At 44.7% G+C, this 12,516-nt stretch overlaps 1 protein-coding gene across 1 annotated transcript; it reads right to left on the reverse strand.

The window, feature by feature from the left end:
* Nucleotides 1-5,465: 5,465 nt before the first annotated feature.
* Nucleotides 5,466-11,784, reverse strand: LOC117192002. The gene is made up of 2 exons (XM_033396724.1): nt 11,269-11,784; nt 5,466-5,606 (listed from the first exon to the last, which is right to left on the reverse strand). The coding sequence occupies exons 1-2, from the start codon at nt 11,767-11,769 to the stop codon at nt 5,598-5,600; spliced, it is 510 nt and encodes a 169-aa protein (XP_033252615.1). The 5' UTR covers nt 11,770-11,784; the 3' UTR covers nt 5,466-5,597.
* Nucleotides 11,785-12,516: the final 732 nt, after the last annotated feature.

Consider the following 12,516-nt stretch of genomic DNA (forward strand, 5'->3'; position numbering starts at 1 on the left):
GCGAACAACTAATATGCAAATATTTAAACTTAATATAAATATTATTAATTAATTTATATTTAAATTAAATACCTTCTTACATATTTAATATGTTAAGATTAAATAGACTTCTCAGTACATTTATATTTTAATAAAAGTGATTTCTATGCCATTATTCTCTCAGTGTAGATACTTAGAATCAGAATCCCGATTATCCAACGACGAATCGGAGAGTTAGGAAATGAGTTTCTCTAACATTTACGATTTTCTTAAAAGTTCTATCATGTCCAATCAAAGCAAAATGAGCCAACTCTTTGTTATATTCATATGTCTCGTGGCTATCCAACAATCTTTGACATATAATACCAATTCGATGGTGTACAAAGCCACAATCAAGAAATATATGCTTTTATCTTTATATATTTTATATTGTACCATCTTTAATCTTTGCGATAAATAGTTCGGGCTCTGAAAACTCAAACAATCGAAGTAGCGGCTACCCAACGAGTGATCAATCAGAAATTATTTACAAAGGGTCGGTGGATGGCGCGTTACGTAACCCTGCCTGAGGGGCTGTCGCTGATATTGACATTCTAATTAATCGAGTATTCGAAACCTTTGGCAGTGTGTAGTGAAGTAATTCCATTGGAATTTGCGCAGCCCGTGCCGGTCATTTGTCTCGACAGGTTATTAATGCTAATAGACTGCACTTATGCAATAGTTTGCATAAACAATTTGCACAGAGTGGCAAATTGGCAAATTTGCTGCCCAAGTTAGAGCGTGTCGCGTTAGATTTTCCAGATCTGTTCGGTGTCCAATGGCGCCATTAATTTGATCAATACTTTGAATTCTTTGGAACTCTGAATTTAAAAGGATTTTTCTACCCTTTGTGGGGAAGTGGATGTGTGTAACGTCCAGAAGGAAGCGTTTCCGACCCCCTAAAATTTGTATATTCTTGATCAGAATCAATAGTCGAGTTGATATAGCCATGTCTGCTAGGCGCTTAGTTCTCAAAGACCATAAGAACTAAAGCAACCAAATTTCCAGATAGGCATTTCCAATCATCTGAATGTGTATTTTCTTATCCAGTGGAAGTAATCCAGCCACGTACCTCATTCATACAATTCTATTGAGCTCTTATACGAGTTGTAAACAATCTTTGGCTTTCTAAAACGAAAACAGTTTCAATCTTGGGGCTCCGCCTAATTGATTTCTAAGATGTACAATCTCAATGGCTCCCGCCACAATCCCAATCTTTGACACCTAAATGGAAAAACAATGTTTGCCCACACCCGGCTTCCCATAAACAAGCGCGGTGCATCAAGGATGAACTAAATCTAACAGATTATTCGGAAATAATAATAAGGGCGGCACTGAAATATAACCTGACGATACATTCAACGACCAATCAAATGCCATATGACATATTGTATAACAAAATAGAGCACAAAAATAATCCAATATTACTTAACGAAGCTCAGACCAAAATGCTTAAGCTACATAACAAAGATAAAAGAGAAAAAGAATATAAAATAGGAGAAGTAGTTTATGAGAAGAAATTCGGGGAAAGAAATAAACTTCAATCCCGATACAAAAAGCAGGTAGTTAAGGAAAATCGACCGAATAAAATTATAATCAACAATAGAAACAGAATTATACATAAAGATAACATTAAATATTAAGGAAATGCTTTCCATTTTTCCAGAAAATGTATGCGAATATATTTATACTGACTTTTGTTATATTGACGACTTCGGAAGTAATTGACTATACGTATAGTGACTATCTATTGCTCAAAGACGACAGAGACGTTTACACTTATGAAACATACGCTGAACTTTTCCATATTACTAATTTATTGGCGCAAAAGGTCCACGGATGTTTCGTGCTTTTTATGATTTTATTTTTACTTAATTCTTTTCAACCTCCTCGTCTTGTCGATACCGCCAAAAGTGTTCATTGAACCCCAGCTCCGATCACTCGTTCTCTCATAGTTCTAGTTCGCAGAACTAGAACTATCGGATGATAATTCATATCGATACTTACGATATTTCGTACAACGTTAATAGTAAATACAATTGTAGAGTTATAATACTAATCAATCTAACAATACTAAACAATCTAACAGCTCGGCCATCCTGACAATTAGATCGCCCTCGATCGTAAATATGTAATTAAGAGTAATTTTAATTTAATGTGTATATATATAAATTGTTAACTATTTAAGTAGGAGTCACTTTCACACTGATTACGCCAATCTGCCCATTTCCTTAATCGGCATGCCTCTATAATGCTCTCATACGGGATTTGACTTATTTGGCAGTTTTCAATGTCATTTAACACATATCTGTCGTTCGGCAATACCTTTTTGATGATGTACGGACCCCTGTACTTCGGAACAAATTTTTTATTTGTACCTATTGTGGTGTCAATGTTTCTCATTACAACGAAATCGCCTTCCAAGAACTCAATATGATTTTTGTGATTCCTTTCAAAATACTCTTCACTCTTCTGCTGACAATGCTCGATTTTATCCAAAGATTTCTTACGTACTGATTCTAAATTGCTTTGAGTTCGGTTTTGTTTATCATCTAAGTATTCTGTTAGCGCGTCAATATTACAACCCCTCTGTTGGACTCCGAATAACAACACTGAAGGCAATTCTTTCGTGGTCGAATGGACTGAGTTATTAATTGCATATTCAGCCTTTATTAAAAGTTTGCTCCAATCTTCGTGATTTATTGGCTCAGTTATTTTGGCGAGCATAGCTTTCATAGTTCTGTTAACCCGTTCTACCTGACCATTCGCTTGGGGTGAAGCAGTTGCCACTTTCACGTGTTCTATATTATTTTCTAGCAAAAATTTACTAAATTCTAATGATGTAAAACACGTTCCTCTATCGCTGATAATTCTACGTGGACGACTATAAAATTGAAAATACTTTGAAAAACATGTGTTGACTTCTTTAGTGCTTGTCGTATTTACAGAAAACAATTTTACAAATTTCGTAAAGGCGTCAATGATAACTAATACATGCTTCTTCTTTGATATAACAGCGGGAAGTGGTCCAAAATGGTCTACGTGTAAGGGGTCGAATGGGATTGGTCGCTTAGGAATATTGTGAAGTGTTCGATTATTCGCATGTGTGGGGACTGAAAACATGATACAATTTAAACAATTTCCTATAAACAAATCGATTTTAGATCTCATATTCGGGAACCAATAATGTCTTAAGATTTCTTTCATACATTTCTCGGTTCCTAAGTGACATAAGTTTTCGTGAACTCTTCTGATTATTTGCGTTTCCATTTCATCTGGGACATAAAACAGCTCAACGTCGTTCTCACCTATTTTATAAACAATTCCGTCGCTCAATGAAAATTTCTTAACAGGTCCATGCTCCAATTGTTCTTTTAATTTTCCTATATGGTTGTCCCTGTTTTGTGTTATATGAAGCTGAAGATTAATGTCGTCGCACTCAATCACGGAAACTATTCGGTCTTTGTTATCACTTTCATGAATTGTCACTATTGGTTCATATTCAAAATCTTGATTAAGCGCTGAAGGATATCTACTTAAGGTGTCCACATGGGACATATATTTTCCACTACGATGTTTTAAAGTGTAATTATAATTTGCTAGCTCTATGGCCCATCTGGCGATATTTGAATGAAGACGTCCCTTTCCTAAACATAAAACTACTGAGTTACAATCTGTTATAATTCTAAACGGAATCCCTTCTAAATAAATTCGAAATTTCCCCAATGAATAGATCACAGCTAGCGTTTCCAGTTTGAAACTTTCGTATCTTGCCTCTAGTTTTGTCGCTCTCTGTGAAAAATATGCTGTTGGGTGAAACTTATTGTCATCTTGTTTCTGCAACAAAATTCCACCAAAGCCTTCACTACTTGCATCACAATGCAATTCTGTTTCTCGATTTGGATTATACAGAGCTAATACTGGTAACGAAATCAGTTTTTCTCGAAGATATTTAAAAATTTGTATGCATTTGTCTTGAAGTTCAAACTTAGTTCCAGGTTTTGTAAGTTCTTGTAATGGTTTTGCTATTCTTGAGTAAGCAGGGATGAAACGCCTAAAATAAGAGAATAATCCCAAAACCTTTTGCATTTCATGGCGATCTTTTGGCAATGGCAGATGCTTAATGGTTGCTGTGTGTTCACAGTTTGGGCTTATTCCCCTACCAGAAAGGGTATATCCCAAGAACTCAATACTTTCATAACCAAATTGACATTTACTAACTTTAATTTCTAGTCGATATTCTGCGAGAATTCTAAAACTCTACCTACTGTTATAAGATGTTCGTTCAACGACTTGGAACCTATAGCGATATCGTCCATATAAACTACTACATTACCCTCGCGAATTAATGGTTGTAAAATGAAATTAATAAATCTCATAAATACTGCTGGTGCATTCATAAGTCCAAAAGGCATTCTTGTGTATTCATATTGTCCGCTAGGTATGACAAATGCTGTATACTGCACCGAACTCTCTGTTACTTTTACTTGGTGATAACTGTGTTTCAAATCTAAAAGTGTAAAAATTGTGTTCCCTTCTAATCTCTCTAAGCAGTCGTCTCTTAGTGGCAATGGATATCCATCACGAATGCAAATCTTATTAAGCTGTTTGTAATCTACACACATTCTTTTTTCCCCTGATTTTTTCTTAACTAATACTATTGCAGAGCTGTAAGGCGATTTACTTTCTCTTATGAAGCCTTTTTTCAATAGTTCATCTATTTGGGTATCTACTTCTTTTTTCTCCTGATATGAAAGTCTTCTCGGAACAGTGCGTACAGGTTGTTCTGATTTAAGTTTGAGATTCATTTCGTAGTTATGTTGAATTGCTGGAATGTTAGTTAAGTCTGAATAGTTAAGTTTTATCAATTCCATGAATTTACTACGTTCTATCAGTTCGCTTTGGGTCGATATTATAGCTGTCCTCTTCTTTTGTTATTTCAATACTATATATATACGGTATATCTATGTCGGTTCTTTCTAATGATTCACTTGCCATATGCTTTTGATCGTTATCTTTCAATAAAAGGTCAATGTTATTACAATTCAATTGGTCACTAATCTTATTCTCATAATTTTCATCCTTTAATAATCCATTATTATTGATATCTGATAACATCATCTCACTATCTCTATTTGTCAATACTACATTTTCAATTTGGTCACTCTCAATGTTCACTAATACTCTATTTTTATCTAAGAAACTGTTCACTAATACTCTATTTTCATCTAAGTCACTGTTCACTAATACTCTATTTTCATCTAAGTCACTGTTTACTGATACTCTATTTTCAATTGAGACCATATTGCTTTGCGTAACTCGCTTTACATTTTCAATTTCATTTTCAAAAATTAATTTTATTCCATAATTTTCAAGGAAACTGCGTCCAGAAGGACATTAAACGAAATATAGTTGTTTGGTACAACAAAAAATATAAGTTCTTTTCAATGTTATGAAAAACTAAATTGACAATTATTTTTCCAAAAATGCTTATTCTCGAACCGTTAACTCCAAAATACTCTGTCGGCCTTAGTACACCATCAAAATTTTCATAAGGTATCGCCGAGCGCTGCATCAAATTAATAGCGCTACCGGTGTCCAACATGCCAGAAAGAAATTTAATTTGATACCTGCGTTTTAGCCGTCAGCCGTCGGGTGCTACAGGGGGATAAACGGATGTCGGGTCGGCTCGTCACAACTGTAGACTCGGAACGGGGCACAGGCGCCTCGGGTTTATGGCTTGCCCTGGATCAAAGGCGACTGTGCTCCGCGTCATAGGACACAGGTGGGCACGAGCGAACCGGCACCCGCCGTAACTGTACACACCGGCGGAAGTGCGACTATACTCTCCCCGTGAGGGCGGCTGGAAACAGGTCCTAGCACGGTCTCTGCTAGGATGCTGGCGAATGGTAGTCGGGCGGAGAGAAGAAAACTCTCAGTGAAATTACCCCAATCCAAGGTGACACTGTTATATGCCGAGGGATGCATGGCCGGGGGGTGGCCGGTCGCTAATATGCGGACTCTGGATACCTGCCGACCTCCAGTTTAAATCAGGCTTCCCGGGGCAAGCGGGCTATGCCTCGGGTAACCATCCCCTTCCCGCCTACTCGTGGGAACTTCTATGCCAAATAATAAATATATAAAACCAACAAAGCCGCAAAGGAGCTCGGTACTCCTCTTAAAGTACCGGAGGGACAAGCCAATCCCTCTGGGCCAGCGCCTGGGAAACCGGGTCCACCGTCTTCAGGCAGCAGCCGCAGCGAGGGGGGGCCCGAAAAGCCAATCGGGTCCTTCCAAGTCGGGTGGCTCCAAGGGCGAAGCGGATACCGGGGTGGCTGCCAAGCAGAGCGTAATCGCGGCTGGTAAGCGCACCGGGACCGAAGAACCCATGGGAGCCCCGGCGGGCAGCGTCTCTGCACAACGGGGAGGAAAGCCGTCGTACCAGGACAGGCGACGAGCGGCTTTCATCCTGTCCAACGAAGACCCGAACTTCAAGGCGTCAGCCGAAGGAAAGGAGCAGAGGCTGTGGGCCTGCTCAATCCTTCCACTGTTCCAGCCAGCCAAAGCCGGAAAGGGCCCAGCCAATGCCCCCAACAAGCGGCAACGCTCAGCGGAGGACCCCGCAAATCAGCCAGGCCAAGCCCAGCAAGCCAAGAGGGTGAAGACCCACCTCACGAACCGGTCGTTCGCTGAGGTGGCGAGGGGCAAGACCCTGATCGGTGTCCTGGACAGGGGCCCCGAGGACGGCCATGTCCCTCGCGATAAGTGGCACCTGGTGGAGAACGAGCTCCAGGACCGGTTCCTACTGGAACTGGAGGAGAACGGCGGACCACCGCCAAAGTGTGAGGACGCAGGGTGGCATCAAGGCAAGGTGAAAGCCATCGCCTGCCAAGACGCTCGCTCTGCGGCCCTCTACATGAAGGCGGTGGCGGCCCTAAAAGAGGGCTATCCAGGGGCGAAACTGGAGGCCGTGAAGTGGGAAGATGTCCCTAGTCGCCCGAGAGCCAGAGCGTGGGTCTCGGCTAAGCCTGCAGAGCCTGAGAAGATCCTCAGGTTACTGCAGGTCTGCAACCCCCACCTTCCTACAGCCGATTGGAAGGTGGCAAAGGTGGAGGATATCCAAGGGCAGAGGCGCCAGATTATCCTCGTCCTAAATGAGGAATCCATTGATCTCCTCGCAAAGTCGGACGGTGTAGTGGATTATGGCTACAAGAAGGTCACCATATCCACTTACAAGTCCGATCGCAAGGGCAGGCAAGCGGAGGTCGAGCCAGACCCGGAGCTGACGGAGATCCCGAAAGAGGGGGGCCTCGTGCGAGGAAGACAACCCGGCGTCGGATGCGGCGTCCATGATGTCGGACGACATCTTGGACGACTACGCGTTCGACGAGAGCGACCTAGCCAGAGGTCTCAGCCACATCGTTGTCGGGGAGGAGCCGGAGTACCCTGACAGCGATCTAGAAGCAACAATGGTGGAGGCGAGCCTCAGGAATGTCGTTGACGCTCCTGCAGATAAACCTCCACCATTGTAAGGCAGCATGCGCTGCTCTACGGCTCCACCTGGCCAAGGGTGGAGCCGACATAGTCCTCATTCAGGTGCCCTGGATCCTCGGAAACAGGGTCTCCGGTCTGAGGACTTTTGACTACAAGCTATATGTAGCTGAAACCGCAGGTAAAATTCGTACCTGCATTCTTGCAAAAAGAGAGTTGCACTTATTTTTGCTCCCAAATTTCAGCAATGAAGACCACACCGCAGTGAGCCTCGAAGGCCAGGAGCGCTCACTGAGGATCTGCTCCGCATACATGGGTCATGAACAACCAGACCCCCCTCCACACGCGCCTTTCCGGGCTCTAGTCGCAGACTGCTCGGCCAAAGACATCGGCCTAATTGTGGGGTGCGATGCCAATGCACATCACTGTCAGTGGGGAAGCACTGACACAAACGAAAGGGGTGAGTACCTTTTCAGTTACTTACTGACCACTCAGATGGTCTTATTAAACCGGGGTAGTGATCCCACCTTTATCATTAAAAACCGCAAGGAGGTCCTGGACCTCACGCTTGCCTCTCATGAGATACAGCGTAACATTGTATCCTGGAGGGTCCTGGAAGAGCACTCCTTCTCGGACCACAGGTACGTGGAAACTGTCTTCTCCTTCTCAGTACCGAAGCCAGTCCGATTCCGGAACATCAGGCGGACAACCTGGACTCGGTACTCTGATTACCTCTGTCGTGTTCTCCCTGAGCCCCCATCTGAGGAGGAGTTCTCCACGGAGGCCACGACTCGTCTTCTTAAGATCTTTACCGACGCCTGCAATAAGGCGCTCGACAAAACATGCCCCTCTGGCTAGAACAGAGGCCGGAAGAAACCTGAATGGTGGAATCCGAAACTGGGTGAACTCCGGAAAGCCTCCCGGAGACTCTTCAATAAAGCTAAGGCTGAAAACGTTGAGCAAAACTGGGCCGAATACAAGGCCAGTCTGTCAACCTACAACAAAGAACTTAGAAAAGCCAAACGCGCCTCCTGGCGTAAGTTCTGCAGCGAAATCGAGAGTAACTCAGAAGCCTCACGCTTGCGCAGAGTTCTCTCGAAGATAACACCCACCCTGGGCTACTTGAAGAACACCGACCAGTCGTGGACTACGTCCAGCGAGGAGTCGCTAAATCTTCTCCTAAATACCCACTTCCCTGGCTGCGATGAAAACAGACCCAACTACCTCGCGCCTCCTTCTGTCGCCTCAAATGCCATCTTGAGACTGCTAAGCCAGGAGAACATTTCCTGGGCTTCTGATCGCTTTAAACCCTACAAGTCCGCGGGGCCAGACGGCATTTTCCCTGCCCAACTGATTCACGCGGGACATAAAGCCATTAACTGGCTCAAAATAATTTACGAGGTAATCTTCTCCCACGGGTGCATTCCTGACACCTGGCTTCAGACCAAAGTCGTATTCATACCCAAGGCAGGCAAGCCCTCGCACACTGCCCCAAAAGATTTCAGACCCATAAGTCTATCGTCTTTTCTTCTAAAGGCGATGGAGCGGCTCCTGGGGCTGCATCTAACGGCGTGCATTCCGTCCAGTCTGATCTCAGACTCCCAGCATGCCTATCGGAAGGGAAGATCCACCGAAACGGCCCTACACTCGATCACATCGATCATCGAAGCGTCCCTTAATTTTAATGAGTACACCCTAGTAGCCTTCCTCGACATAGAAGGCGCGTTTAACAACATCCTTCCGACCGCCATCACGGGCGCACTGACGGATCTGGGCGTTGACTCCAGGATGGTGAGCCTGATCGATCAGATGCTACAATGCAGGACGGGTGAGGCATCACTGGGGACGTCAACGTGTACCAGATTTGTCAGCAGAGGCACACCGCAGGGCGGAGTCCTCTCGCCCCTCCTATGGAACGTGGCAGTGAATACACTGCTGCGGGAGATAGAGGGGGGTGGCTGCCGTGTGGTGGCGTACGCGGACGATGTTGCCATAGCATTCCCCGGAAAATTTCCGCAGACGTTGTGTGAGTGCATGACAAGTACTCTCACGAAAATGTCGAAATGGGCAGACAAATGCGGGCTAGGCGTCAACCCGTCTAAAACGGAACTGGTGCTTTTCACAGTAAGTACAAAGTTCCGGTACTGATTCCCCCAAGACTATGTGGGGAAACGCTAGTCTTCAGCAACAACGCCAAGTATCTTGGCCTAATCCTCGATAGAAAGCTCGATTGGAAATTGAGCATAGAGGATAGAGTAAAGAAGGCCACAGTGGCCCTCTATACTTGCAGGAAAGCCATCGGACTAAAATGGGGAATGACCCCCTATATAGTTCGGTGGCTCTACACCGCCATCATACGACCAATCATGCTCTATGGAGTGGTGGTATGGTGGCCAGCCTTGGACAGAAGGACATGCCTCAATAAACTCAGCAGAGTTCAACGCATGGCAGAGCTACGCACTACTCCAGGGGAAGCCCTGGATACTGTGCTGGACCTCCTCCCTGTGGATCTCATGGGAAAGAAGGTGGCAACACTTTCCGTCCTCAGAATGAGAGAAGCCAGACTGTGGAAAGCATCCGCGGTTGGGCACTCGGGAATCCTGATGAGACTCCCGCAATTACCAGAGAGGACAGATTACTGTATCCCCAGTGATCACCTCTCGACGCCCTTCCAGGTATCAATCCCATCTAGGGAGGACTGGGAGATGGGCGAACCAGGACCTGCAAAGGCGGTCCACTTCTACACTGATGTCTCAAAGCTAGACGGCCGCGTGGGAGGCGGAATCTACTGCAGCGAGCTGAACATCAGTCATTGCTTCAGGCTCCCGGATCACTGTAGTGTGTTCCAAGCGGAGGTTGAAGCCATCAAGGAGGCCATTTCGATCGTCTCCAAGCTACTTCTAGATACGCACTTAGTGTGCGTATTCTCGGACAGCCAAGCAGCTATCAAAGCTCTAGGCTCAATTTCGTCGAACTCAGCGACTGTAAATGACTGCCGCAGGTCTCTGCACGAGATCGCAGAGCAGTTAGATCTCTTCCTTATATGGGTCCCCGGCCACAGGGACATCGAGGGGAATGACGCCGCCGACGAGCTAGCCAGGCAGGGTACTACGATTCCTCTCCTATCGGAGAGGGAGCAAGTAGCGATGCCCTTGGCTACGTGCAGGCTCCTAACGCACGAATTGTTCGAGCAAAATGCCAATAGGAGATGGCAGCAAACCGTTTCCTGTAAAGTCTCAAGATTGATATGGCCATATCGATCGAAGAAGCGCTCAGCAGAGCTGTATAAACTCAGCAGAGCACAGTGCTCTGCAGTTACTAGAGCCATTACGGGACACTGGCAGATCGGCACTCACGCCTCTAGACTGTCAATCCCTCATAACGACTTCTGCAGGAGTTGTCGCGACGAGGAGGAGGAGGAATCTGCCACTGCCCAGCCCTTGGAAATCGTCGTCTTCGTATTCTCGGGGCCACTTTCCTCACGGACATTTCGGACCTGTCCGTAATCAAACCAGGGACCTTGTCCAAATACATCCTAGCCACCGGATGGGACTGCTCTTAACCTGCAGTAGTATGCTCTCACGGTTCGGGCAACGCGAAGGGGCACATGCCCATGCGGCAACACAACGGACCTTTTATAGGTCCAAGTGAGCTTGGGGCGGGAGGCTCTTATCCCCCCCCCCCCCCCCCCTCCCGGCTACCGCCTTAACCTAACCTAACCTACCTGCGTTTTATATCAGTGTAAAAATATACCCCTACCTGATTAACAATAGGAACAAAAATATTGTTCTCCTCTCTGTCGTCCATTGGCGGGTTGCTGGCTGTACCCACGGATCGCTGGGTTGGCATAGGCTTCTGTTGGCAATCCTTCACCTGGTGCTGCATGGATCCACACTGGAAACACGATCCCTTCTCCCGCTTAGGTGCGGGACACGATGAAGCATAATGGCCATGTGCTGAACAATTATAGCAGCGCACCTGGCTCCGGTCATTTCCGGAAGCGGTCATCCCAGTGCGCTTAAAATTCGTCTGGGTACTCTTCCTTAAAGCCTCGTATTGTCGAGCTAGCTCCTTAAGTTTTCCGATGGTCGACGCTGAATACAATAAGGCGATACTGGAAGATCGATCACGAAAACCATCAATGATGAACTGCACTGTCAATTTCTCTTCGAAGTCGGCACGCATAGCAATTTCTTCCATGCGAAGAATATATCCCATTACGGAGTTTTTCTCCGGGTTGAAAAAGGTTTCCTTCATCATTTTCACTGGCAGAAAAAGGGGCAATAAGTTGCTTGACCATTCGGATATCATCGGTCATATAGTTGTCCATTACCATTAAGGCAGCCAGTTTCTTCTTTTTCTCAGCCACCCTTATTGCGGCGTCAAGTAATTCTTCTTCTTTCATATCGTCGATCTGCTCATTTTCAGACACTTTTCCATCCGATTCCATATCCGATTTATTCACCGGACTTTCAGAAACTTCGTCCATTCCACCACTTATGGCAAGCTTACGAAGTTGCCTTAGTTGCGCTGGCTGGAAAAATGATCTCCTTCTCCAGCAACCACTTTACAATTTTTTCTTTGTCAATGTTTGCCATGGTTTCCTAGGCCATTTATAAAATGTGGAAAATACTCGTTGTCGGGGATACCAGTAGACAAATACTTATGTAGGCAGATACTTTAAAGGGCTACGATCCCACTTCTGAAGTTATTGGCGCAAAAGGTCCACGGATGTTTCGTGCTTTTTATGATTTTATTTTTACTTAATTCTTTTCAACCTCCTCGTCTTGTCGATACCGCCAAAAGTGTTCATTGAACCCCAGCTCCGATCACTCGTTCTCTCATAGTTCTAGTTCGCAGAACTAGAAATATCGGATGATAATTCATATCGATACTTACGATATTTCGTACAACGTTAATAGTAAATACAATTGTAGAGTTATAATACTAAACAATCTAACAATACTAAACAATCTAACAAATTTGAGTTTTTATAGAGAGATAATT

Source organism: Drosophila miranda, assembly GCF_003369915.1.
Source record: "Drosophila miranda strain MSH22 chromosome Y unlocalized genomic scaffold, D.miranda_PacBio2.1 Contig_Y1_pilon, whole genome shotgun sequence".
Lineage (NCBI taxonomy): Eukaryota > Metazoa > Arthropoda > Insecta > Diptera > Drosophilidae > Drosophila > Drosophila miranda.